The 24,920-nt window shown below is 43.2% G+C and overlaps 2 protein-coding genes across 3 annotated transcripts in view; one reads left to right on the forward strand and one right to left on the reverse strand.

The window, feature by feature from the left end:
* Window positions 1–3,451, forward strand: part of CCDC158 (coiled-coil domain containing 158) — a 102,784-nt gene extending 99,333 nt beyond the window's left edge. Inside the window, exon 24 of the mRNA XM_028848487.2 lies at window positions 3,246–3,451. Coding sequence (XP_028704320.1) covers window positions 3,246–3,322 — 77 coding nt within the window. The 3' untranslated portion in view covers window positions 3,323–3,451. The remainder of the gene's footprint in view (window positions 1–3,245) is intronic.
* A 1,920-nt stretch (window positions 3,452–5,371) lies between these two features.
* On the reverse strand, window positions 5,372–10,535 carry STBD1 (starch binding domain 1). Of its 2 annotated transcripts, XM_078001402.1 has the most exons (3): window positions 10,071–10,344; window positions 9,444–9,673; window positions 5,372–7,315 (listed from the first exon to the last, which is right to left on the reverse strand). In XM_078001402.1, the coding sequence occupies exons 2-3, from the start codon at window positions 9,661–9,663 to the stop codon at window positions 6,459–6,461; spliced, it is 1,077 nt and encodes a 358-aa protein (XP_077857528.1). In that variant the 5' UTR covers window positions 9,664–9,673; window positions 10,071–10,344; the 3' UTR covers window positions 5,372–6,458.
* Between the last annotated feature and the right edge of the window lie 14,385 nt (window positions 10,536–24,920).

The raw sequence follows: 24,920 nt of genomic DNA on the forward strand, positions 1-24,920 counted from the left end.
ATTTCACGGCTATTCTTTGAGCTTCTTGTATTTGAATGTCTAGATCACTAGTGAGACCAGGGAAATTTTCCTCAATTGTTCCGTCAAATAAGTTTTCTAGACTTTTAGATTCATTTTCTTCCTTATGAACACCAATTATTCTTGGGTTTGGCTATTTAACATAATCACAGACTTCTTGGAGGCTTTGTTCAATTTTATTAAATTATTTTTTCTTTGTCTGATTGGGCTAATTTGAAAGCCTTGTCTTCGAGTTCTGAAGGTTTCTCTTCTACTTGTTCTAGTCTATTGTTGACACTTTCCAATGCATTTTGTATTTCTATAAGTGTGTCTTTCATTTCCAGAAATTATGATTGTTTTTCTTTATATCTATTTCTCTGGAGAATTTTTCATCCCTATTCTGTATTGTTTTTTAAATTTCTTTAAGTTGGTTTTTACCTTTCCCTAGTATCTCCATGAGTAGCTTGATCAACCTTCTGAATTATTCATCTGGCAATTCAGAGATTTCTTCTTGGTTTGGCTGCATTGCTGGCAAGCTAGTGTGGCCTTCCAGGTATGTTATCGAATCTTGTTTTGTCATATCTGCAGAATTGCTTTTCTGATTCCTTCTGATTTCGGTAAACTATTTCAGTGGAAAAACCTGGAACTCAAGGTTCAGATTCTTTTGTCCCACAGGGTGACCCCTTAATGTGGTGTCCTCCCCAAGGCCCAAGGGATGGGCCTTCCTGAGAGCTGGACTGCAATGATCATTATTGTTCTTGTGCTTCTAGCCACTCAATGGGTCTACCAGGCTCAGAGTTGGTGCTGGGAAATGTCTGCAAAGAGTCCTGTGATGTGATTCATCTTCAGGTCTCCCAGTCGTGGATACCAGCACCTCCTCTGGTAGAGGATATAGGGGAGTAAAGTATACTCTGTGAGAGTCCTTGGTTATAGATATGTTTAGTGTCCTGGCTTTATCAAATACTGATTTTGCTAGCAGTGGTATGTTCACATGGACAGACTCAGGACCTCTGGTTAGCCAGAACGTTGCAGGCAGTGGAATTAGCTGCTGCTTTCTCCTTCCTTAGTACAGGGTTATTCTATCATTTCTATCATGAGTTACTGTAATGTCCTGAGTTCGTTGGTCTCTAGCCAGGAGGTGGCACTTTCAAGAGAGCACAAGCTGTGATAGTAGACAGGGGAATATAAGCCTGCCCTAAGTTGGTCAGGATAAGTATTTGGGTTTGTCAGGTGATGTGTGGGGCCATCAAGATCTCAATAGTTTGTGTGTTTTGTGATCAGCTACCAGGGCAGGTTAAAAAATACCATTGGATTGGGGCAGAGTTAGGTGGGTCTGAGCTCAGACTCTCCTTGGGTGAAGCCTGCTGTGGCCACTGTGGGGTATGCGGGGTGGTTTTTGGGCCAGTGGGGTTATGTTCCAGAGGTGAATTGGCTGCCTCTGTTGCCAAGGAAGTTGGGGAAAGCCTGTGCAATAGGCCTCACCTAGCCTCCCAAACAGTTGGCAAGGCCAATCTTGCTCCCACCATGCCCTGCTAACAGCGCCAGTGTCTCCAGGCAGCCAGTGCAGGGCAGTGGTTGGGGGTTGCAGGCAGATCAGACCTTGCCCCTGTTTTAAACTTTGCCACTGAGAAAGCAAGTATGGCTTTCAGGTCTCACCTGCCCCTTCCTGTCTTCCCACACTGTCAGCAGTGGCTTCTGTGCTCCTTTCTGTAGCATTTCCCATTCACCACCCAGTTCTGCTCAAAAGAGTTTGTGCCCAGTTGAAATTATTACAGAGTTCAGTTGGAAGCTTCTTTCACTCTGTGACCACTCCCAAATTCTGCCAGCCACCTTCCCCAAGGTTAGGGATGGCTTCCCTGGGCTCAAGCTGGAGAATGGGAGTGCCTCCAAGGCCCCTCGCACTGCTCCTTCTACTTTTATATTTTGTGCTAAATTTGTTCCAGTTCTAGGTAAGGTTAAATCCTTCTCCCATAATCTGGATTTTCAGGTTCCCCAATGGGGTATATGTTGAGAGGCAGGATTTCCCCCTCTCATACTTTGGAAACTCACAGTTTTTTACCTGTCTTGTGGAATTTGCAGTGGCATGCTGCTGCTTTTAAAGGATCTGTAAATTTTTTCGGTTTTCCTGTTATGTTCCTGCAGTGGCTCTTGGAGCAAAAGTCAACGGTCTCCATTCATTTCTCTGTCCATCCAAGCTGGGGCTGCATGTCAGCCCTGTCTCCTATCTGCCATCTTCCTCTCCACATCTATTGTGAGTTTTTTGAGGGAAGATGCATTATCTTATTGATCGTATTTTTATTCGCACCATGACATATGTTTCTGAGTTTATCCGATGTATGCCACCAAATAATAATCCACATGGAAGACATATATTTGTTTACAAAATAAAAAGACCTTTTTGCTGAGTGCAGTGTCGGGATGGGACACCTCTTGAAAATTCTAAAACAAGTATTTTTAGGGGGAATTTTGGGAGGACTGTCAAAACTTGAAGTGCATTTACGCTTTGACCCAGAAATTTCAAAGGAAGGAACCTTTTTTAGTCTGTTTACTAACATCCTAATAATTTGTATAATGAAATATTAGTAAATACTATGCAGTTACAACACAACATAAGCTGAACTGGAAAATTATTGACATTTTGTTATATGAAAAAAGGAAGCTACTGAACAATCTATACCATATATTTTCATTTGTGTAAAGAATAAAACATACGCACATGCATGTATATGTGCAGATATTCACCAAATTGCTGGGAATGACCTCTCAGGCGGAGGCAGATTCCAGCAGATTGAGGGAGCAGAGGCAAAGACTGACCTTCATCTTTCTTTGTGTCCTTCTGAGGTGTTTGAATTATTTACAATTAGTATTACTTTTACAATTCTCATGCCCATTTAAAACAACTGAGGCTGGGCACAGTGGCTTATGCCTGTAATCCTGACACTTTGGGAGACCGAGGCAGGAGGATTGCATGAGGCCAGGAGTCTGAGACCACCCTGGGCAACATAGAGAGACCCTGTCTCTACAAAATAAATAAGTAAATAAAACATCTGAAACACTAAAGATTTACCCTTAGCTCTCTTCCGTAACACCAACCTTTTCAAAAATATGCTACATCACAATTTTTTAAGAATGTCTTGAGCTCAGAACATGTCTATTCCATACTAACAAGTTAATCTTTTAAGTAGCACATTGTAGAATTAAAGCCTGAGTGGATTTTGTTATTCTAACTGTTTTATCAACATTTTCAGCGATGTCTTCAATGATCAGAAATCAAGAAAAGAGGATACAGAAAGTAAAAGACCAGGAAAAAATGTTACTAAAATGACTCGTTGCTTGCCTATTCTTTACAGAGGAATGAGGCCCAATTAATTGTGGTGTTACTTGTAATTAGTGCCCTGTGTACTTTTTCTTTTTATGTGAAAATTTAATAAAAGATACCCTGTCTTGTAAACTCTATTTTGAAATAAACTATTCTTGAATTCCTCATGGTAAAACTTCAAACATCTACTAGCTAGTATTTATACATTGCAACAATTAATACCTATAAAGTATTAATACATAATAAACTATTATAATTACCTTATAAGGTAATTTATCATAAGATATAATTTGTGCTTATTCAAATATATTGGAATAATTGTATTTTTTTATTGTTGTTACTGGTCCCAAGACAATAGAATCTATTTTATTTTATTTTATTTTATTCTACTTAAATTTTAATTTAATTTAAGTGTTTTATTCAATCTAATTTAGCTTTAAAAAATTGCTGGGGGAAAAACTACTTTCACATGAAAGTGAAAGATGTGGTGTAATACCAGGGACAGAGGACAAACTTCAGCATACTAACAGGGACTCATTTTGTGACTGTGAACTCACTGTTCTGTCAATATCAGTGAGGGTAAACAGATAATCAAACATCAGGGCCCCCAGTCAAAACTTTTACAAAAGTTTCCCTTTTTTGCTTATTAATAATAGTAAAGAAAGAAAATGATTTTGTTACTCTTTAGCAAGTTGGTAACTTCTAGATTATATCTATTCAGTCTGCTTTAATTACATTTTAATAAATTAGGGGGGTTTATATGTGAACCAAATAAAATGAGAGAAGAACAGATACAAAAATGTATCCATTGTGTCAAAATATTAGGGACAATGTGGCAGATGGCTAGCTGTCCAAAACAAATCTTATATTCCTGTTGTATAATCTGGAATTGTCACTGAGAAACAGCTGCCCGGGAAGAGTCTCTGTTTCCCAATCCTGGCTCCCCTTGTATGTGGGTGTGGCCTGAGGGTTCTCATTAACAGAATGTGGACAGAGCAATATGTGGCACTTTCAGATCAAAGTATTAACATGCATGGGTGTTCTTCCTCACTTTATTTTCCCCTCCATGGGCTGGATGCAGAGGACAGGAGGGTTATAGGGGATGGTAGAGTCACAGGGCAGAAGGGAGTCTGGGTAACTGAATCTCTGCAAGGAGGGGAGCTGCCGTCCTGCCAGGAAGACTCACTGCTGACAGTTACATGAGCATGAAATCGGCCTCTGGTGCTGTAGCCTTCTTAAATGGATGGTGTCTGTTACAGCAGCTAGCAGCAGCCCCAACCTATGCAGACAACAAATGGAGTAGGGCATACATGCTGTCACCAGAAGATCCTCACACTTCTGCTCTCAAGGGCAATGTTAGAACTGTAAGCACATCCAATTTTAAGTGAATTTTTAAAATATAAAGTGTAATATTTATCTCTTAGATCAGTTGGCTTTACTGAAAAATTAATTATAATGTTACCAGGTAGTGATAAAATAGCCAGTAATAGAATTCTAGAGAGACTTTTACTTAAATTGTTTTACCTTTAATTTTCCTCATGGGCATGTTTGGGCATTCCACGCAGTAATGGTGAATGCCTTCTGCAGAGCTTATTAGTGCAGTATAAAATTCATTCTGAAGTCTGTAAACAGTACACATGAATTTAACATAAAAGTACCATGAGCCAAAAACTGTTAAACATAGTTCTTTTAAGCCCTTTCTTATGCTATTTTCAGTTGGATTTATTCTTTTCAGCAAAGACCATCTTTTTAACAGGATTAAACATTATTTCACTGATAGATGTTAAACTTATTAAAAGTTATTTTAACATGTAAGAATTCATTTTCAAGTACAGGCATGCTGAATTTCCCTCCAGTCAAAGGTGAACTTTGAAAATAAATATTGTAAACTTTTTCTCCAAAGGGAGGAGAAAAACAGAATCTTCATGTCTTCTGTACCTTTTGATATTTGCTTTTCTGTATGTGTCTGTTATTAGTGAAGGAAAATATTTGTATTTTATTTTACATCTAGGCTATTATGATAGTAAAATTTAGACAAATAGTTCAGACATCGAATGAAGATATTAAAATTCAGGTTTTATTATTTGTTCAGTTATAATAACTTAAAGTTTAAATATTTGCTGTCTTCTCAGGGCAAAGATGTACTTCTGTACCACTGTCCTGTATAAATGTGTTACCCAAGATAGTGAGTGCTATGAAAGGAGAGGGAAGAGGGTGACAGATGGAAATGATTGCTGTAGGACAGTCCATCTATCCAGATGGAGGAGGGGAGGGGAAGAGAAGTGGAAGAGAGATGGTCCTACAGATGCTCCCATGGGCAAATGATGGGTGTGTCCGTCCCTGCAGTCGGGCTGTGCCTGTACTTCACAGTCCTCTAAGAGGTGTCATTCAGGCTACCTCACTCAGCCTACCCCCACCCCCACTCATGTTCCCTTTCCTCATGGGCTGCCCCCGCGACTGACTTCCATGACGACTGGTTCTCATTAGGCCCCTTGTTTCTACACCAGCCTTAGATCATTAAGACAAAGACATACTTGCTACCCTCATAGCACATAACCACACCTGGCAGATGAAAATCAAACAAAAAGCATTAGGCAGTCTTAGAGCATTATCTTGTACCCTTACTAATCACATCCAGACCAGATATTTTCTAATCACAGTTTTGTATCATGTTAACTTTTTAAGCATAAAATGTGTATGTAGTAAAAAGTGCTTCTCAAGCTGTTCCAATAGGAAGTCAGCTATGTTTGAGTGAGGCTTATTTTGCTACCATGGTTTAAAGATCACATAAAGGCTCAAGCTTAAACCCTGGGCAGCTGGTTAATTTTTTTGCCCCATGACCACAGTTCACACCTGAAGCTTAGCCAAGTCACTCCCCAAGAGAATCAAGCCCTAAAGTAATAATGGATCAGCACAAGTCTGTCAGTCCGTGCCACAGGGAAGAAAAGTTCACACTCACTGGAAGCATTATACACACACACACATATATATTTCTGCACATTAGACAAAGGCCACTAGCAAATTTGAAACAATTCGGATGGCTGAATTTGGAGTCACACTGCCTTTATTTTATTCAGTGTGTTCCACAACCTCAGCCTCTTCCACATTGTTCTACAGCTTCTCCAATCCTTTGCAAACTGAATCAGTGAATCCCCCACCATGCGTGAACCACTTTATCCTCATGGCCAGTTTCTAGGAATCTATTGCTGCATTCTTCCCAGCGGGTAACTCCCCCATTCTCTACCAACACAAACTTCCACTCCACCACTGTATCTGCAGGCAGGAAAATGGAATGAGACCAGAACCCATCCTTGTTATAGTGGAGTGGGATGTAAGTGTTCCATCTCCCAAGACACTCATGGTCTCCAGTTACTGCAATGAATTGCACATCAGTGCTTGTGACATAATGGACCTGGAACCTGACACTAACTTGCTGAGACCCTGCAGGCATCACTGCTACCCTTTCTGTTTTCCCATGCACTTGCTGATCTCTTGCTTCCACCAGAGTGCTTCTTCCATTGTCCATTCCCTGGTTTAGGCTTAACACTGGAGCCTTAAGACTGCCACCCACACCAACATCCCCCCAAGATGAGTGCCTAGACACCATTTCCCACTCCTTGTGGTCAACCCGGTCCTGACTGTTCAAATGAGAGAGGCTCGCTTCTTCTTTAGCTCTGTTCATAAACAGGTTGCTAGAAGGCAACTTCTCTGCAAAACATGTAGCTGCTTTAGCAGATATCTCTTGTCCTTTTTGGAATCCCCATTCTCCCATAGGAGATTTGAGGCTTTCATTTCTTAAAACTTCAGAGTAACTCCTAGAGTTACTGGTCTCAGAGGTAGCTGAAGCTTCTGTGTCTGGAAACTGTCCAGAAGAAACATGTTCTCTTGAATTATCACAGACTTCCCTGGAAGGATTCTGCAATCTCCATGATGCTGCTTGCAGGTTACCAAGGTCTTTGGTCTTAGAAATCAAATGTCCATTGCTTTCTTGAAGATGCTCTAAGAAATCAAAGGAAAAATGTAATAGAGTCAGGTAGTTCATTTAAGAAAAAAGTTAGGCTGAGAAAATAGATTTAGTTACTGAAAGCTTTACTACTAATCAATCTGCAATTCACAAAGTCCCCCTCTATTAAAATAAAGTACTACTTAATTAACCAGTATGCTCCCAACACTGTGCTCTAAGAATACACATGTATATCTGACAATAAAAGGGACATCCAGGAGTATCAGTGTGCTAACACAAGTGTAAATGAAGTGGTAAGCTGTAGAGGCAGACATATAACCCCGTCACAGTCCCCGGTCTCCACAGTCCAGGCCATACTGGCATGCAGCCAAGTTAAGTTGCTTGGCTCCTATCATCAAAGAATGTTGTCCAGGCTGTGGGGCAAAGGGCTGCGTGGCTACCTTACAAACCAGAAGAGTACACTTGTACTCCCAAGGGAGGCGTGCAGGGCAGGGATTGGCTCTTGCAGATCTGCGGGCAGATCAGCAGGAGCCATCGCTGTGGGGAGATACAAAGAACAGTAGTGCATCCCTGGGCAGGAGTGGAGGGAGAACTGGGGGAAGGGGCTGGTTTCTCCTTGCCAATCCCAAATGCATTAGGAACCTCCTCAACAAAACAGTGTTTTGTACCCCCTTCCATTGTAAGCACTTTTTAAAAAATGTTCTTAAAAATACAAAATCCAAGTCCTCTAAAAATGCAGTTTCCTTCTTAGCCACGCCAGTGGTAGTCCAAATAGCTCCCTACAAGATTGAAATCTCCAAATCATACATAAAATCATCACAGCTGTGGTTTTATGTGGGGGGGGTGGTATGGGGACAACAGTCTTGTTTCATTGTATCCTTTTTTTTTTTTTTTTTTTTTTTTTTGAGATGGAGTCTCGCTCTGTCGCCCAGGCTGGAGTATAGTGGTGGGATCTCGGCTCACTGTAACCTCTGCCTCCCGGGTTCAAGCGATTCTCCTGCCTTAACCTCTCAAGTAGCTGGGACTACCAGTGCCTGCCACCACGCACGGCTAATTTTTGTATTTTTAGTAGAGACAGGGTTTCACCATATTGGCCAGGCTGGTCTCGAACTCCTTGTGACTTGCCCGCCTTGGTGATGGTGAGTTGGAAGTGAGAATGAACAAATATTATTCTGGATTCCCAACTTTTCAACCTAAAGCATGAGATTGGTCTTCAGAAAAAAAGATAAGTGAACTGTCTAGGCATCCCAGACCAATCACAGTAAAGGCACACGGGCAGATTTTCATGTGGCTGCACATGAACACCACTGGGCTAAAAATAAAGTTCACAGATGTCATTTTCACCATTAGGCTTCTGTCCAGGCATGGGCAGCTTGCCAAGGGAAGGCACTGGACGGTAATGTTTTCTGCCAGTGTTCGCTCTCTGTTTAGCAAACGGTGCCTAACATACAGAAATTTAAACCCAGATGTCAATTCTACTCATCAAGGTTGGGTCCCCTATTTAAGTAGTCCCTAGGGATGACCGTCGGGCCCTACTCTGGGGCAGCGTCGGGAGGACTGCCCACAGTGCTGAAACGGGCGACTAAGGCACAGCCCCAGGGCCTCAGCCACAGCCTTCATGGCCAGAGTCCAACCTGAACTTTGCATTCCTAAAGAAGCGTCCAGATAGCAGGAGGCGCCCGCAGCTGGGTTGTTCCCAAACCCAGCTCTTCATGGGCTGTGCGATGGTAGGATGTGAGACTACCAGGATTGGGACTGAGAAAATGTCCCTGCTTGGGCAGAGATCGAAGAGGCTTGTAGGATCCCCTAAATCTAAGCCCTCCTTTCCAAAGGCCGGGAAGGGGCGCCGCCACTGCAGCCACCCGCACTGCACCAAGCGCCGCCAAGCGGAGGAGCTCATCCCCGCCGGAGGGGCAGGACCAAGTCCTCAGGCGCGGGCGCTGAGGGACTCGGCAAGGGCGCGGCCCTTGGAGGACCAGCCAAGAAATCTGCCCGCGCGTACCAACCAGCCTGGGAAACCGAGGGGCGTGGGGACGGCCCAGTTCCCTTAGGGAAGCCCGTCCTCAGGAGGAAAGCTCCAGGTGGGTTTGTCTCTTTCCTCCCTTCCTCGATTAACCTCAAAGCTCTGGCAGATGTGCCCAGGAGTCACGGGGGGAAGAATACCTGGTTTGGTGACCAGCTCCTGCCCGGAAGGTCCAGGGCTCAGTCCGCCGCTGCCACTCTGATGGCCTCCCGGAACCGCAGCTGCCCCAAGAGGGGCGTCCTTCTCTTGCTCCGCGTCCCCGTCCTTCCCGGTGTCTCCAGGGTCGCCCCGCAGCAACCAAACGAAAAGTGCTCCGGCCAGACCCCCTCCAACCAGCAGGGCGGACCAGACGGCGCCCATGGCTGAGAGGCTGCGGCCGCGGGAGACGACAGAGACTGGGACCGGGGCTCAGGTCACGCAGGCAGAGCCACACCTACCCCGCCCGGTCCAGCCTTTTACGGTTTCTGCGCCGTGCGCTCCGGCGGAGCCCGGCCCTGAGCGACCAGTACTCAACTTTCCCAGCCCCGCCCCGCTCCCCGCCCCTGGGCTGCGGCCCCGGGCTCCCTCCCGGGGAAGACTCCAGCGCTCTTCTGTCCCTACACTTTCTGTTCCCGGCCCTGCCAGTTGCCAGCGGCCGGGGCGCAGGGGTCGGCCTTCCACGTGTGTCCCGCGTGAAGAACCCAAGTGCGCACAACTGCCGCGCTCAGCTGGGACCTGCCCCACCGCCCTTCCTTCTCCCGCCTGCTGCCCGCGAGGCCTAGCCCTACCTCGGCCAGCGCCGGGCACCTCGGCGCCTCCTCCCCAGGGAAGCTCAGCAGCAATCGGTCAGCTAGAGGTCGAGAGCTTCCTGGAACTTAGAGGTGGGAGAGGCTGCGGGCGTCGGTGACGCGCGGGCTGGAGCGCGGGCTAGAGCTGTGGCGCGGTCGGGTGGGACGGTTGGCCCGGAGGACAGCGGGCGCGGTGCAGGGAAACTGGGAGCCCTAGTGGAAGCTCCGCTTCGCCGCCAGCTCAACGCGCTTAGCCTCCCCAAGCCTCCGCCTCCCCGCCTGTAAAATGAAAGGATTGGACTAAGGACCATCCATCTAAAGATGCCAGTCAGCTCAACCTCATCCAGTCTCGTCCTCTTTGGGCGTGTATGGCTACTGTGAAATGCGCGCCCATCTGTGTGAACTGGATGTTGTCCATGGACGAGCTCCTACAGATAAGTTTGTTAATAAAAACAGCAGCTCTCTATTAAGCACTGTCTGTATTCCAGATGTTTTATGTGTGTATTTAATCCTCACAAGACAACAACCCTGTGGGTGTTACATACATTTCTTTGTAAATTCATTCCTCTGCTGATCTGATGACTTTGCACAACAGCTTCAAGCTGATGGTCCCCACGTCTGTGTCTGCAGCTCCATCTTTCCCTTGGACTCTGACATTCAACTGCTAAAGGTCACAGATGCCAAACACCTGCCTTGGAGTAATTACTATAATTGCTCTCTCTGGTAGGACAAATTATCAAATGTGCCCCTTGCTCCGAATGGACAGTAGCCCTTAACGGGGTGCAAGGTTCTGCCAGTTGGGTTACTGGAGGGCTGATGCACACCTTGATGCGGCCACAACTTCTGTAATCGTAAGAGAGCAGGTAGAGGAGAGGTAAGGGTGAAGACTGCCTACTGGGCATCTCCTTGTGGATGTCTAATAGACATCTCAAGCCCAACTCATCCAGACCTGAACTCCCCAACTAACTCCCCAAACCTACTACTCTCCCTACTTTCCCCATCTCAGGAAGTGGCAACTACATCCTTCCCGTTGCTGCAAAACAAAACACAGCAAGCTCCTACAGGCCACTTTCAAACCACCAGTCAGCGTGATCCTGTTAAAACACCCCAGTTCTCTGCTCAAGACCCTCCAGTTGCTCCAGATCACACAGAAAAACCTTTAAGACCCCGCAGGATCTGTTCTCCATGACCACTGTGCGCTCACCTCCATCTTGCCACCTCCAGCCACACTGGCTTCCTTGCCTGGAGTCATCCTTCCTGCAGACATCCTCTCTCTCTCATACCCTTCAGGTCTTGGCACAAGTGTTATCTGTGCCCCCACTGCCCCCTCCCCCGCCCAGCCCTTCCTTGACAATCCCAGTTTTAATTATAGTCCTACTCCCTATATCCTTCCCTTGCTCCATTGTTCTCATTAGCACTTAGGGTATCATTTCTAATACACTCTATAATCCGCATGTCTGTGGTTTAATTTCTCTTTCCTCCCTTTAGAGTGTAAATGACAGCAGGGATTATTGTCCTTTGTTCTCTGCTAACTTCTTAGCACCTGTAACCTTTCCAGAGTGAGCGCTTAGAAGTACAGGTTGAATGAATGAATTAAAAGCCCCACATACTTTCACTCTAGAGCATTATTGGCATTTTCCTTACATAGATTCCATATGCATTTTTAGTCCACGTGGATATTACCTTTCCTGGAAATTCATTTTATGTATAATAAAAAGTGACCAGGCCGGGCGGGGTTGCTCAAGCCTGTAATCCCAGCACTTTGGGAGGCCGAGACAGGTGGATCACGAGGTCAGGAGATCGAGACCATCCTGGCTAACACGGTGAAACCCCGTCTCTACTAAAAAAATACAAAAAACTAGCCGGGCGAGGTGGCGGGCGCCTGTAGTCCCAGCTACTCGGGAGGCTGAGGCAGGAGAATGGCGTAAACCCGGGAGGCGGAGCTTGCAGTGAGCTGAGATCCGGCCACTGCACTCCAGCCTGGGCGACAGAGCGAGACTCCGTCTCAAAAAAAAAGAAAAAAAAAAGTGACCATAAAGCTGTATTTTTAAGAGAATGAATGTCACTGTATAAAATAAGATTCTTCCAGCCTGGGCAGCATAGCAAAACCCTGTCTCTATGGAAAAATACAAAAATGAGCTGAGCAAGGCGGTGGCGCTTGTAGTCCCAGCTACTCAGGAGGCTGAGGATCACTTAAGCATGGGAGGTGGAGGCTGCAGTGAGCGTGATCATGCCACTGCACTCCAGCCTGGATGACAGAGGGAGACCGTCTCAAAAAATCTGATAAAAATAAAAGATCCCTCGCATGCGCAGTTCACATGGGGTTTGTGCTCCTATGAGAATCTAATGCCGCTACTGATCTGATAGGAGGTGCAGCTCAGGCAGTAATGCTCGCTTGCCCACCACTCACCTCCTACTGTGCAGCCTGCTTCCTAACAGGCCTCGGACCAAGGTTTGGGGACTCCTGTCTAAGGGATAAAATCCCGGAGAATCTGTAAAATCCTTCAGATGTGAGCCCCGCTATTCACTTATAATACCTAAAAGGTTCTTAATATTTATTATTGTCACCAATTTCTATTCATTTATTTAAAATAATACCAAAAATTATTTTCTCAACCCATCAGAATAATTTTTGCATTGTATCATATTGATCATGCAACATTTTTATTTTTTTATTTACTTTTTTCTTTGGGAATCCCAAGAAGTAAATGCAACAGTTTTAAAGAACATTATTTGGCCTTCCTTTTGGCTTTTCCAAACTTAAGTGTTGGCTCGTTGATTTCTGTGTTGCTGCTCTTTTAAAAAATGCTCCAATCATAGTCATATGTTTATATTAAAGGTTCATAGCCACATATCCTAAAAACATTCTTGCCGCACTGATGGTACCCATGCTTATCACTATACAATTGCAGAATAATCATGTTTGCCTCCATAGAGAAAACTGTGAGTGCCTAGGAAGATAGTGTTGTCAGGGAGCAAAAAAGCTAGCACATTTGTGCAGACAAAGGAGGAAGATGATGAGTTCTGCTGGGATGTGTTAAATTGGAGGCACGAGCAGGAAGTTGAAACTGGGTTTCTTTCGTTTAAGAAGAGGATTAAGGCTGGAGATATTGGAAATTCTGCATAGAGAAGTGGTAATTAAATCCATAGTAAAGATTAATGTTATAAAGAGAAATGAAGGATGGATGAGCCCTTGGCACAATTGCAAGAAGAAAGATTGGGAAGTTGCCTCCGTGTTGCTACTTATATGGCAATTCTGTCTTGATATTATATTTTATTGGCCATAATGTACAACCCATTTGCTAATTGATATTATCCTATTTAATAAAGTATGAATAGATATAGATGGATATTTTAAAGTTTATTTTATTATATATTTTTTCCTTTAAACTTATGCCAGAAAAGATTGCTCAATCCCGGCTTAGAGGGATGAGGACAGAACAATGAAAAGCAACTCTGTTTGCAAAGTCAAAGAGACTAAAGACTGTGGGAAGGAAGAACCAGAGAAGAGGGAGAACGAAAATCAGATAAGGAAAGCAGATCAAGAAGGTGGCGGGGAGGGGGAATGGAGGCATTGCTTAGCGAAACTTAAGTGGATAGAGAACTGAAGGGAAAATGGTTGCATTTGGCACATAAGAAGCCATCAGTAGCTCTGCAGTGTTTGTGGCGGTGAGAGTTGGATTTCCGAATGCTAAGGTATAAATGTTGTGAAAAGATAAGAAGTCCTGAATTGAGTTATCTCTCTCTTGAGAAATGTGGAGGCAAAAGGTCGGAGAGAAACAGAAGGGTTGCTTAAGAATAGAACAGGATACCCAGCGCTTTGGGAAGCTGAGGTGGGAGGATCTCTCAAGGCCAGGAGTTCGAGACCAACCTGGGCAACAGAGGGAGACCCTCCCCCCCCACCAGCCTAAAAAAAAAATAGACCAGGACTCAGGGCAGTTCCTATAAACCAAGAGAGACTTCAGCACGAGTGGAAACAGGAAAGAGCCAGTGGAGACTGAGCTTGAAGACATGAGAAGCAGAGGAAATATTTTTTTTCATGGGACTTTCAAAAGGCACAAGAGGGAGATGGGTCAGGAATGCCAGTGGAAGAACTGGCCTTGGATGAAGGAAAGAGAGGAGAAGGGCATGAAAAAAGTAAAGAATGAAAATCAGGGACATTTTGTGCTATAAAGGAAGTAGTCAGTGAGGTTATCAGCTGAGTGTGAGAAAGGAAATCTGGCTGGAGTTTTAAGAAAAGCAGAGAAAGTAGATAATGCACTGGGAGAAGCCATGGCCAGTACAAGAGCTGTCTCTGCTGGAGTCCTGTTGCCTCTCCACAGTGGGTTATAATAAGAAAGAGATTTGGTCTTGTCCTTTTGTTGCTGGCACAGAAAACCTAGAACCCTTGGGATTTGTTATTCCTAATGGGACGGTTTCAATCACACCAGGTTTTCCCTTATGGTATCAGTATTTTTGAGGTTTGTCTCATCCCCACTTTAGATTATAAATCCCTTGCTGGTCACAACTTGGCCATCTTTGTATTCCCTGGAATGTCAAGTCTATCATCTAACAGGCCTTCTTTTTATTGTTTTTGTTCATTGAATAACTAAAATATGCCGGCACCAGGCTAAGTGCTTTATAAAGATTATCTCATCCTTATAAATGGAATGCTTGGAGGGAAGTAATCTGTCCAAGGTCATACAGTTAATAAGTGACCAAGCTGGGGTTTTGAACCTGCTGTTCTGACCCCCAGGACCCATGCTCTGAAACCCTAGCTGCACTGAAATCTGAGGATTCTTAAACTATGTTCAAATTTCAAAGCATAGGTTTTAGAAGTGAGTGTGCCAATTTGGATATGTGACACTAGAGAACCCTTATGGGAGTGTTTCAGTGTTTGTGGTGACTTTCAGACTTGTTCTTGGTCAGTAATAACTCTCTGCAACCCCTCTCTCCATTAGGGGAATGCACTTATCACCCTCAGCACCTGTCCATTGCTGTCAGACCTCTGGCTCCTGGGGAACCACATAACATTAACCACAAGTACAACCTCTCTGCAAAGCAGTCACATTGGAGCTGCCCAGTTTCAGGTTTCACAGAGACATTTTCTAACTGAAACTGTCTGCAAACCTCTGACTCATCTTAGTTCCAGAATAGACTCAAGGCTGACATCAGTCATGCTAAGTCATGAATACTTTAGAAAAGGAGATCTGTGTTAGGCAACTAGCTCACTATCTACAGAAAAATAAAGCTGGATTACTACTTTGTACCACATAAATGATGAACTCCAGATGAAATAAAGTCCTAAATGTAAATGGTAAAACTATGAATAGAACAAAATCCAGGAAACTGGCAATGTGACATTGCCTAACATAGGAGGCCACAAAAACTTTTTTGACTTCATTAAAATGATGCTACCTGGTCAATGAAGGGTGCCATAAACAGTTATCAGATAGAGCCAAACTGGGGGAAGATATTTGTGTTGTCTAAAACTGACAAGAGATTAATACCTAGCTCTACAACGAACTCTTACAAATTGACAAGAAAAAGACACAAGATCCAATATAAAAAATGGACGAGGGATGCTCTTTCCTCAGTGCCCAGAACAATGACTGGAACATAATAGGCACAGTAATTTTTGGCTGAATAACATTAGACACAAAAATGTTTAAACTCATTGATAGTCAGATAAATACAAATTAAAACAATGATATGCCATTTTACATCCACCAGAGAGACAAATATTAGAAAGAAGATGCCTGGTGCTGCTGTTGGGAGAGTCAACAGGTGCAAACGCTCTGGAAGAGTGTTGTGAAGCTAAGTATGCATATAGCCTATGGCTGTGCAATCCCACGCCTCAACATGTAGGCCCAGGGAAAAATGTGCACAAGACTATAAGGGACATACAGTGTTACTTGGGCCAACGGCAAGTTTGAGGCCCCCTGGCCGTTCATCATAGGGTAATAACTAAGTAAAATGCAGTAGATGCCTATGAAATACTATGCAATAGTTAGAACAATGAACAAGATCTACACACAACGTAATTAAATCTTAAATACATAATGGTGACTAGAAAGGCAAGAAACAATGACTTACAGTACAATAATATTTATGCAAGTTGAAAATACATAAACACTCAAAATAGCACTACTGAGGCTTCAAAGATACATGCATATTTAGGGACAATTCTTACCACATTAAAGGAAGTGGCTTTGGTGGGCAAAAGCATAGGAATAGGAGTTGGGATAAAAGGAGAATGAATGAATAAATAAAGAGGTCCAGGGTGGGGCCTGGATTCGGCTTTCCTAACAAGCTGCCAGTTGATACTGGTCTGTTGGCCTCACGGTAAGTAGCAAGGAGACTAAGGAATAAGGTGAACTCAAACCCTGCAGGCTTAAAGAGGAAGTGAGGAAGAATGGAGGGAAATACGAGAGAGGAAGGAAGAGGAGAACAGGCAATTTTTGAAGGATGGAGTCAGGGAGCGTCCAGGGCAAGGGCAGCGGGCCCAGCACACAGAAAAGGGAAGAGCCCATGGGTGCCATTGGCAATCTCTGCTTCCTCCAGTCTGACCTCCCGGGCCATGCCATGCACTCCAGCTCCTCACACAATTAGATACAATTCAAATAATTGTAATAATGAGTGAAAGACTCCCAATTCCCACCATGTGCACACTGTTACTGGAGAGAATGTAGGCCAGATTTCTCCTCAGAGAGATCCTCCCCAACCAAAGTTGGCCCTCACCCTCACTCCCGCAGGCCTGCCCCCTGCTTTTCTCCATCCCTGCACCCCATTAATTGCCCGTGTCACTCTCCATATTATCTTCTTTGATTAAAGTTGTGTTTCCCTCCCTGGATTGTAAGGTCACAAGGGCAGGGAATTTATAGGTTTCTCCCAGTGACCTATAGGGTGCCTAGTGTCCTACACAGTAGAGGCTCAAATATGTATTTGTTGAGTGAATGAATAAACGAATATAAAGAATAGTCAAGCACTAGCATTTACTAACAAAATATAGGATGTAAATGTGCAAGAGATTTTTTTTTAAAGAATTGACAGTTATCTTCTTGGGAGAGAATGAGGTAAATTAGACCAGGACAGATCTAGTAAAGCCACCATGAGGGCAAAGTTTGGGGTGTTCCTTTATCTCATTTCTTGTCTTCTTCCTCTTTTCGGTATTATTCTTTTTTGTGTGTGAGACAGAGTCTCACTCTGTTGCCCACACTGGAGTGCAGTGGCGCAATCTCAGCTCACTGAAATCTCTGCCTTCCAGGTTCAAGTGATTCTCCTGCCTCAGCCTCCTGAGTAGCTGGGATTACAGGCACCTGCTACCACACCTGGCTAATTTTTGTATTTTTTTTTAGTAGAGATGGGGTTTCACCATGTTGGTCAGGCTGACCTCAAACTCCTGATCTTGTGACCCACCCGCCTCAGCCTCTCAAAGTGCTGGGATTACAGGTGTGAGCCACCGTGCCCAGCCTCAGTATTATTCTTTAACTGCTTTCTGATTCCACCCATCCACCCAAAACCATGGCACTGTAAATATTGTTATCTGTGAACATTTGTCAAAAAGAAAGTTGATGTGTCACCAATACCTTACAGTGAATTTGTTTGATATTTTAAAATCAGTCTAGAGGGAGGACAAACTAAAAGAATGCATTTTTTATTGATATGTCATATTTGTACATTTTTATGGGGTATATGTGGTATTTGTTACATGCACAGAATGTGTAATTATCAAGTCAGGATATTTAGAGTATCCAGCATTCTATGTGTTGGGAACATTTCAAGTCCTCTCTTCTAGGAACTTTGAAATATATAATCCTTTGTTACTCTGATATCAAATATTACAATTAATTCCTTCTAACTGTCTGTATTTATTAACCAACCAACCTCTCTCTTTATTCCTCCCCCACCCCCTACACACCCTTCCCTGCCTCTAGTAACTATCATTTTGCCCTCTACCTCCATGAGGTCAACTTTTTTAGGTCCTAGATATGAATGAGAACATGCAATATTTGTCTTCCTTGCTTGGCTTATTTCACGTAATATAATATCCTCCAGTTTCATCTGTTGCTGCAAATGACAGGATTTCATTCTATGGCCAACTTAGATTTCATTATGTATTTGCAAACTATTCATCCAACAAGGGACAAATATCCAAAATACACAAGTAACTCAACAGCAAAAGAACTAATAATCCCACTAAAAAGTGGACAAATAATGCATTTCTAATGTAAGAATTTTATATCCTGCACATCTACTTTGGAGGGTGATGGAGGAAAGAAGGGCTTCCCCACCTCTTGTCACCAGAATGTGTAATACTGCCTATTCTGCCCACACTGAAAGCAAGCCCTGTGAGCACACCATTGCTCGTCCCCCAGGAGATAACTGGGCTAAGTCAGTTTTCTGTCGTGTGTGTGTGTGTGTGTAGCTGCGTGTACATATACCCTTTGACACAGCAATTCAACTTCTGGGAATTTTGGTTGAGTAGAGGTCAGAGATAATATTAAATATTCTACAAAGCACAGAACAGCCCCTCACAACAAATAATAATAAGAATAATTCTATCCAAAACATCAATATTGCCTGGGCTGAGAAAATCTGCACCAGAGCATGTGATCCCAGGGAAAGCAAAGAAGGTACACAATGCCTTTTATAGTCTAGTTTTGGAATCACACGTTGCTACTTCTGCTACATTCTATTCATTAGAAACAAGCCATTAAGTACAGCCCACACTCAAGAGAAGCAGAATTAAGCTTCATCTTTTGAAGGAAAGAGTATCACAGAATTTGTGAACATATTTTACGACAAGACCAATCTGTCCTCTAGCCACAAATTACTTACATTCTTTTCATATGCAAAATATACTTACCCCACAGCCCCACCCTTACAAAATCCTCCCATAACTCCTTTACAGCATCAGCTTGGAATCTAGAATGTTAGAATGTAAACCAGGTGCAGGTACAGATGAGACTGCTTACATATACTTCCTAAGTACAATTATTCTAATACCTTTCTTTTCAATCTGAAGACAGAAAGGTACATGCCTATCCCTCCCACCCCCACCCCCGTAACACCATCCAACATATAATGGTAGAACAGACACAATATAATCACCATATACAATCATATTCCAAAAATAGGAGAAAATAGAGGCATATAGGAGTCACTGCTCTGTGGCAATTCTGAAAAGCAGCCAAGGAAGTTGTAGAAGTTCCTCAATTAGAACTTTGTTCAACTAGGAATAATTCTCCATGGCCTTTGTTTCCACTTTTTGGTTCTGTCCTCTGAGTCATCTGTTCTATCATGGAAACACATATGTGTAGCTGAGAAGTTCTCTCAGTCTGCTTTCTGCCAATAGAATTATGGAGATCCAGAGGCCTCTTTTCATTTCATACTGTCTTTGTCCCTTTTAGTCCAAGCTGGCAGTTTTTATGCCAATACAATTCTTTGAAAAACTTTACAGATTTCCAGTGACTCTTACTGGGTTCACACCATTTTTCAAAAGCCAGATCTACAAATCAATTCAAGATAAGCCCTTCTCTACCAGGGCTTCTGGTGAAGAAAAACATCTTCAGCTTCTTGGAAGCTTTATTTGTTTGATCAAGAGAAACTGTAGCACATTTAAGAAAATTTTAGGGAGCCTTTTGTCTAGTTGAACAGTATGCTGAGGCACCAACTTTTATCTTTCTGAGGTCTTAACAAATGATTTAACAGTTACATCCTTACATCCTTGGATCCTTACATTCTTTAGACCATGTTTTCCTGGCAATGTCCTGGATTTTGTCTTTGTCCCAAACCATTCCTTAATTTAAACATTATCTGCTATCCAAGAGGCTAGACATTTTCAAAACCATAAAATCCTGGTTCCTCTTTTTAAGTTGTCCTGCTTTAGCTTATCTATTTCTTCTTGCATTTTGCTGTAAGCAGCAAATGGAAACCAGGCAGTATCTTCATCATTCTGTATAAAAATCTCCTTCGTTAGATCATCCAGCTCATCAGCTGCCTTTTCTACATTCCACGTGGCTAAACTTTTTGCTATTTCATAACAAGGAGACTGTTTCTCCCACTTCCCAATAACATTTACCTCATTTTCCAACAAGCTGTCACCTCCTCAAAGGCTTCTACTAACAGTGTTTCTAAGGCCCTTGAAGCTTTTACTAACACTCTTCTCAAAATTTTCCAGCTTCCACCCCACTACCCAGTTCTTCTCCCTCCCAGACTTTAGGTTCCTGTTATAGCAGCACTCCACTTCCAGGTAACAAAATATTAGTTACCTATTACTGCTTAACAAATAAATCTTAAACTTAGTGGCTTAAAACAACAAATATTATAGTGGTTTCTGTGATGCAAGAATTCAAGAACAATTTAGTGGTTCTGGCTCAGGATCTCCCATAAGACTGCAGCCAGGATGTCAGCAGGGGTTGCAGTCTCATCTGAAGACTTACTAGGGACTAGAGGATCCACTTCCTAGATGGCTTGCCCCATGGCTGCTAGAAGAAGGCTTTAGTTCCTTGCTATGTGGGCCTCTCCATAGACAACTTTAGTGTCCTCACAACATGGCAACTAAACACTCCCGGAGCAGATGATCCAAGTGAGAACAAGAAGGAAGCCACAATTTCACCCGATGTGATTGGGACTCAGAAATCAGGCATCATCACCTTTCCCACATTGTCTTCATTAGAAGCAAGTCACTAAGTACAGCCCACTAACTACTGTCACTAACTACACTTGAGTGGAGGGAATTAGATACCACATTTTGAAAAAGCACCAAATAATTTGTGGACTTTTTTTTTTTAACGGAGTCTCACTCTGTCACCCAGGCTGGCGATCTTGGCTTACTGCAAGCTCCACCTACAGGGTTCACGCCATTCTCCTGCCTCAGCCTCCCGAGTAGCTGGGACTATAGGCACCCGCCACCATGCCCAGCTAAGTTTTTGTATTTTTAGTAGAGACGGGGTTTCACCATGTTAGCCAGGATGGTCTCGATCTCCTGACCTTGTGATCCACCCGCCTTGGCCTCCCAAAGTGCTGGGATTACAGGCGTGAGCCACCGGGCCCAGCCAATTTATGGACATACTTTAAAACAAACACAAATCCCCAAATCAAGGGCTCTTTGGAATTTTCTAGAGAAATATCATGTCTTGAAACTGTTGAACTGGGAGAGAGAGAGATAATTGACTGTTTAGTTTGCCAAGTTAAGACATCATTTGAATTCACAGCTTTGTAGGATACCTTATGTGAAGACAGAACATTGTTTGGAAAAAGTGAGACCCTGAATCCTGAAATGGGAACATATGGGAAGGTATGGTGGGCTCCAAGTACCCTAAACTCCCGACCCTATGAAAATATGCTACTCAGATCATCTGCTGCAGAGAGCATCATTGGCTGGTGGACCAAATTGCTGCCTCCCTGGATCCTCCACCCTCACACTGAGGCCATGCTTCTCATGGGCTACCCCTAGCCAATGACTGAGCATACCAGAAGCACCAAGGTAGTCCCATTCTGGCAATATGTGAAACTCCTCCTCTAGGCAACTTCAGCTTGAGGACTTTGCACTGGACTGGTGAAACCTTTATTTGAATTGTACTGCAGTCCAAGATTCTTCTTATACCAATCCTCTTTCCTTTCCTTATTCCTTCCACAGATATCAGACAGGCATTATAGTCTAAAGCCTTTCTCTATCTTTTCCCATTCCTTCCCTCAGTAAAGCTCATGAACATCTATTCCCATCTTGCCATCTGCTTCTTGGCACACCTGAATTAATGCAGCCTTCCTCATCAGAGAAAATCTCCCTTCATGATGAGGCTTTCTCCATCTTTCATGAAGACTCTGTAATGTTATTCTTTGTGGGAGTAACCTTACTGGAGGTAGGAGAAACCAATTCTCTTCATTCTTTGCTCCTAACTTCCCTCATTGCCTTGAATTCTACAGTCAATAAGGTACTAGAGACAGGTTGTACCAACTCACAAAGGTCAACTGACAAATTTTCAAGAATTTAGTGAGCTGACTGCTAAACACAACCGTTATTAAAACAAATTATATATACTTACAGTTAAATAAATGATGTGAAAAACAAAGATAATTACAAACTCATCACTTCCTAGTTGACTTTTTATTATTATCTATGCTCCTCAGATTATTTATATGTATTATAACTGGGTGTTGGAAATACGCTATAATGGTGTGCTGCTTGCACTTGTCTTTGAATTTTGGAGGCCAGATTTAGACATGCTATTTCAGCTCGTTTTTTCAATAATCTGAGAGGTTGCCAATTTTGAGTGCAGCCTGAAGCAAGAGTATGCTGTCTCGCTGTTCCAGGAAGCTCTGTCTTCTGATCCAGTGGATCCGATGTTATTGAAATGCCTGTGGCAGATAGGGCTGCTGAATGCAGCTTTGGAACAGAGCTTTGGAACATCCAGCACAGGCTCTCAGAGTTTTGCAGGCAAGCCATGGATTCTGTGGCATATAACTTTTCTTCTTTTGAGAAACAGATCTTGGCTTGTTGCTGGGCACTGGTAAATACAGCAGCCTAATCTCATGGCTACTGCTCATCATAAGCTGGGGGCTACCTGATCCACCACGCCATAAAGTCAGCTAACATTTAGTGTGTGTGCACAGCGTGCCAAGCTCTGCTCTGAGTACTTTACTTGTAACATTTCCTTTAATCCTCGCCACATTTCTGGGAAATAGTACTGTTATTGTAATCATTCCTATTTTAGATGAGAAAATTGAAGCAGAGAGAGGAGAAAAGCAATTTGACCATGGCCATATATCTAATAAGTGGCAGGACTTGGTTAGAACACAGGCTCTCTGGCTTCAAAGTACACATATTAAATTACCAAATTGTATTGCTTCTTATGATCAAGTGAAAGTTTGCTATATAAGATTGGGCTTGAGCAGAAATTGAAGACACAACAAATTGCATGGTGTTCCCACTCCTACCACATTACCATTTCTTCCTCAGCCTACACCTCTGACTTCATGGTGTATTCTCTAAGTACAACTGACTAGACAGCAACCAGCACAATATGACAGCACCAGCCACAAGTGGACTACAGCAACATTATAGCCCAACTTGAGGGTGGCCCTGAAGATCAACAAAGGGGAATCTTCCAGAAGGCAGAATTTTAAGCATTTCATCTTGCTGACCACCTTGTCTGAAAGGAGAAATGGATATCACCAGTTAATGGTCATTAGCTGACGGTATAGCTCAGCAGCCAAGACATGGAAGGATCAAGAATGCAAGTCTGGAGACAAGGATGTTTGGAGGAAGAGGTATCTATGGGATCTCTGAGAATGAATCCAGAGTATGAGGATATTTGGTTCTTTGTGAATGCCACCCAAACGCCTCCACTGGAGAGGAAGTGCTCAATAGTCAAGAGAAGAGGTTGACCTGGCCCCTGCAACCCTCTCCTTTCTGCAGGCACTCCAGTGTTGCCCAATGAGCGAAGTAGGCATAGTAGCAGAAACACAGGCTACACATGGGTTCAGCAACTTGGATTTCCCTCGTCAAACCTGATCTGGCCACAGCCTCTGTATGATATTTATTTGTCCAGGAAATAAAACTAAAGTCCCTGATATGAATTAGGTTTGAATGGAACAAAGCCAGGAACAATGTGCCTGGGGAAAGAAGTGGATTCTTTCCAGACCACCACTTCCAGTAGCCTCTGCTGCTCAGCACCTGAAAGCCAGACTGGCTTGCAGAGGATCAGCTCTCTCCTTGGTGCTGCCTTGGACTTCCAAACATGTGGGCACTTAAATGAGTTGAAACATTAAGAGAGTTTGGGAAATGCAGCCATTAGTTTTCCAGCCTCTACAGTAGGAAGGCAAGCTAGAAGGGGGACATAATGGTTGTTGAGAAAGTGGGTTCAAAGAATGTCCCAGACCTCTTCCATTATCATGAAAGGGGCAGTAATTTATCTTTACTGGAATAGTAACCTATTCTGGATTGCAATTTGCTGATCCTGCCTAACAAATTTCTGCCCATACCAACATTCATTATTTATTCTGTACCAGCAACCAATACATGCTGTTTTTCCCATATTCAGCATACATGGGTGTAGCATCAGGAGGAGCACCTCCTTCAGAACCACTTGCAAAATTGTTACTTCTTAGCCCCATGAACTGGGTTCTGGTGATTTAAAAATTTGAGACAAGGTGTCTATCAGTAGAAAAAAAATAATAGTTCCATTGAATTAGAATCTAAGACTGCTACATGGTCATTGTATGGACTCCTCATGATCCCTGAAGAACAAGAAAAACAGAGAGCTATATGAATCATCAATAACAAGTGGAAATTGATTGACAATAGAGTCATGGACATCAAAGGACCCCTTGGAGTTCCACCTAGTGTTGTCATGTCTTCTAATAAAAATGTCCTGGCTGGTTAGGACCACCAAGGCTCGGGCCCTTTGTGAATAAAGGTTTAGGTCATTCTCTTAAGTAAATATTTCCTAACAGTTAAGGGACTGGCCAAAGGTGAAAAGAATGTGAAATGGGAAGTGGAGAATGGAAATTATATATAGCAGCTATGGCCTCTTGATCATTTGTAGAAATGGATACTGTTGCATCTATCTGCATTTTCTTTCTTGCCATGTCATGTATATGTCATTTTTTTTTAAGTTTCTTCCTCTTCCCTTGTCTAGTTCTCCACTAAGGGTGTATTGTCAGTGGTCAAATTTACTAGGTAATCAGTTCAGCATACAGATTACTGAGATGAGGTCATGACAGACCCAGAGGATGAAAGGCTACCCCCCAGGGATTTTGTATTTGAAGGCAGATGCAGTAATGGATAAAACTTTGAACTCATCACTTTTGAGAACATGATTGTGTCCTCTTCTGCAAGAGAGATGGTTGTACTAATTAGAAGAA

This window comes from Macaca mulatta, chromosome 5 (assembly GCF_049350105.2).
Source record: "Macaca mulatta isolate MMU2019108-1 chromosome 5, T2T-MMU8v2.0, whole genome shotgun sequence".
NCBI classification, from domain to species: Eukaryota; Metazoa; Chordata; class Mammalia; order Primates; family Cercopithecidae; genus Macaca; species Macaca mulatta.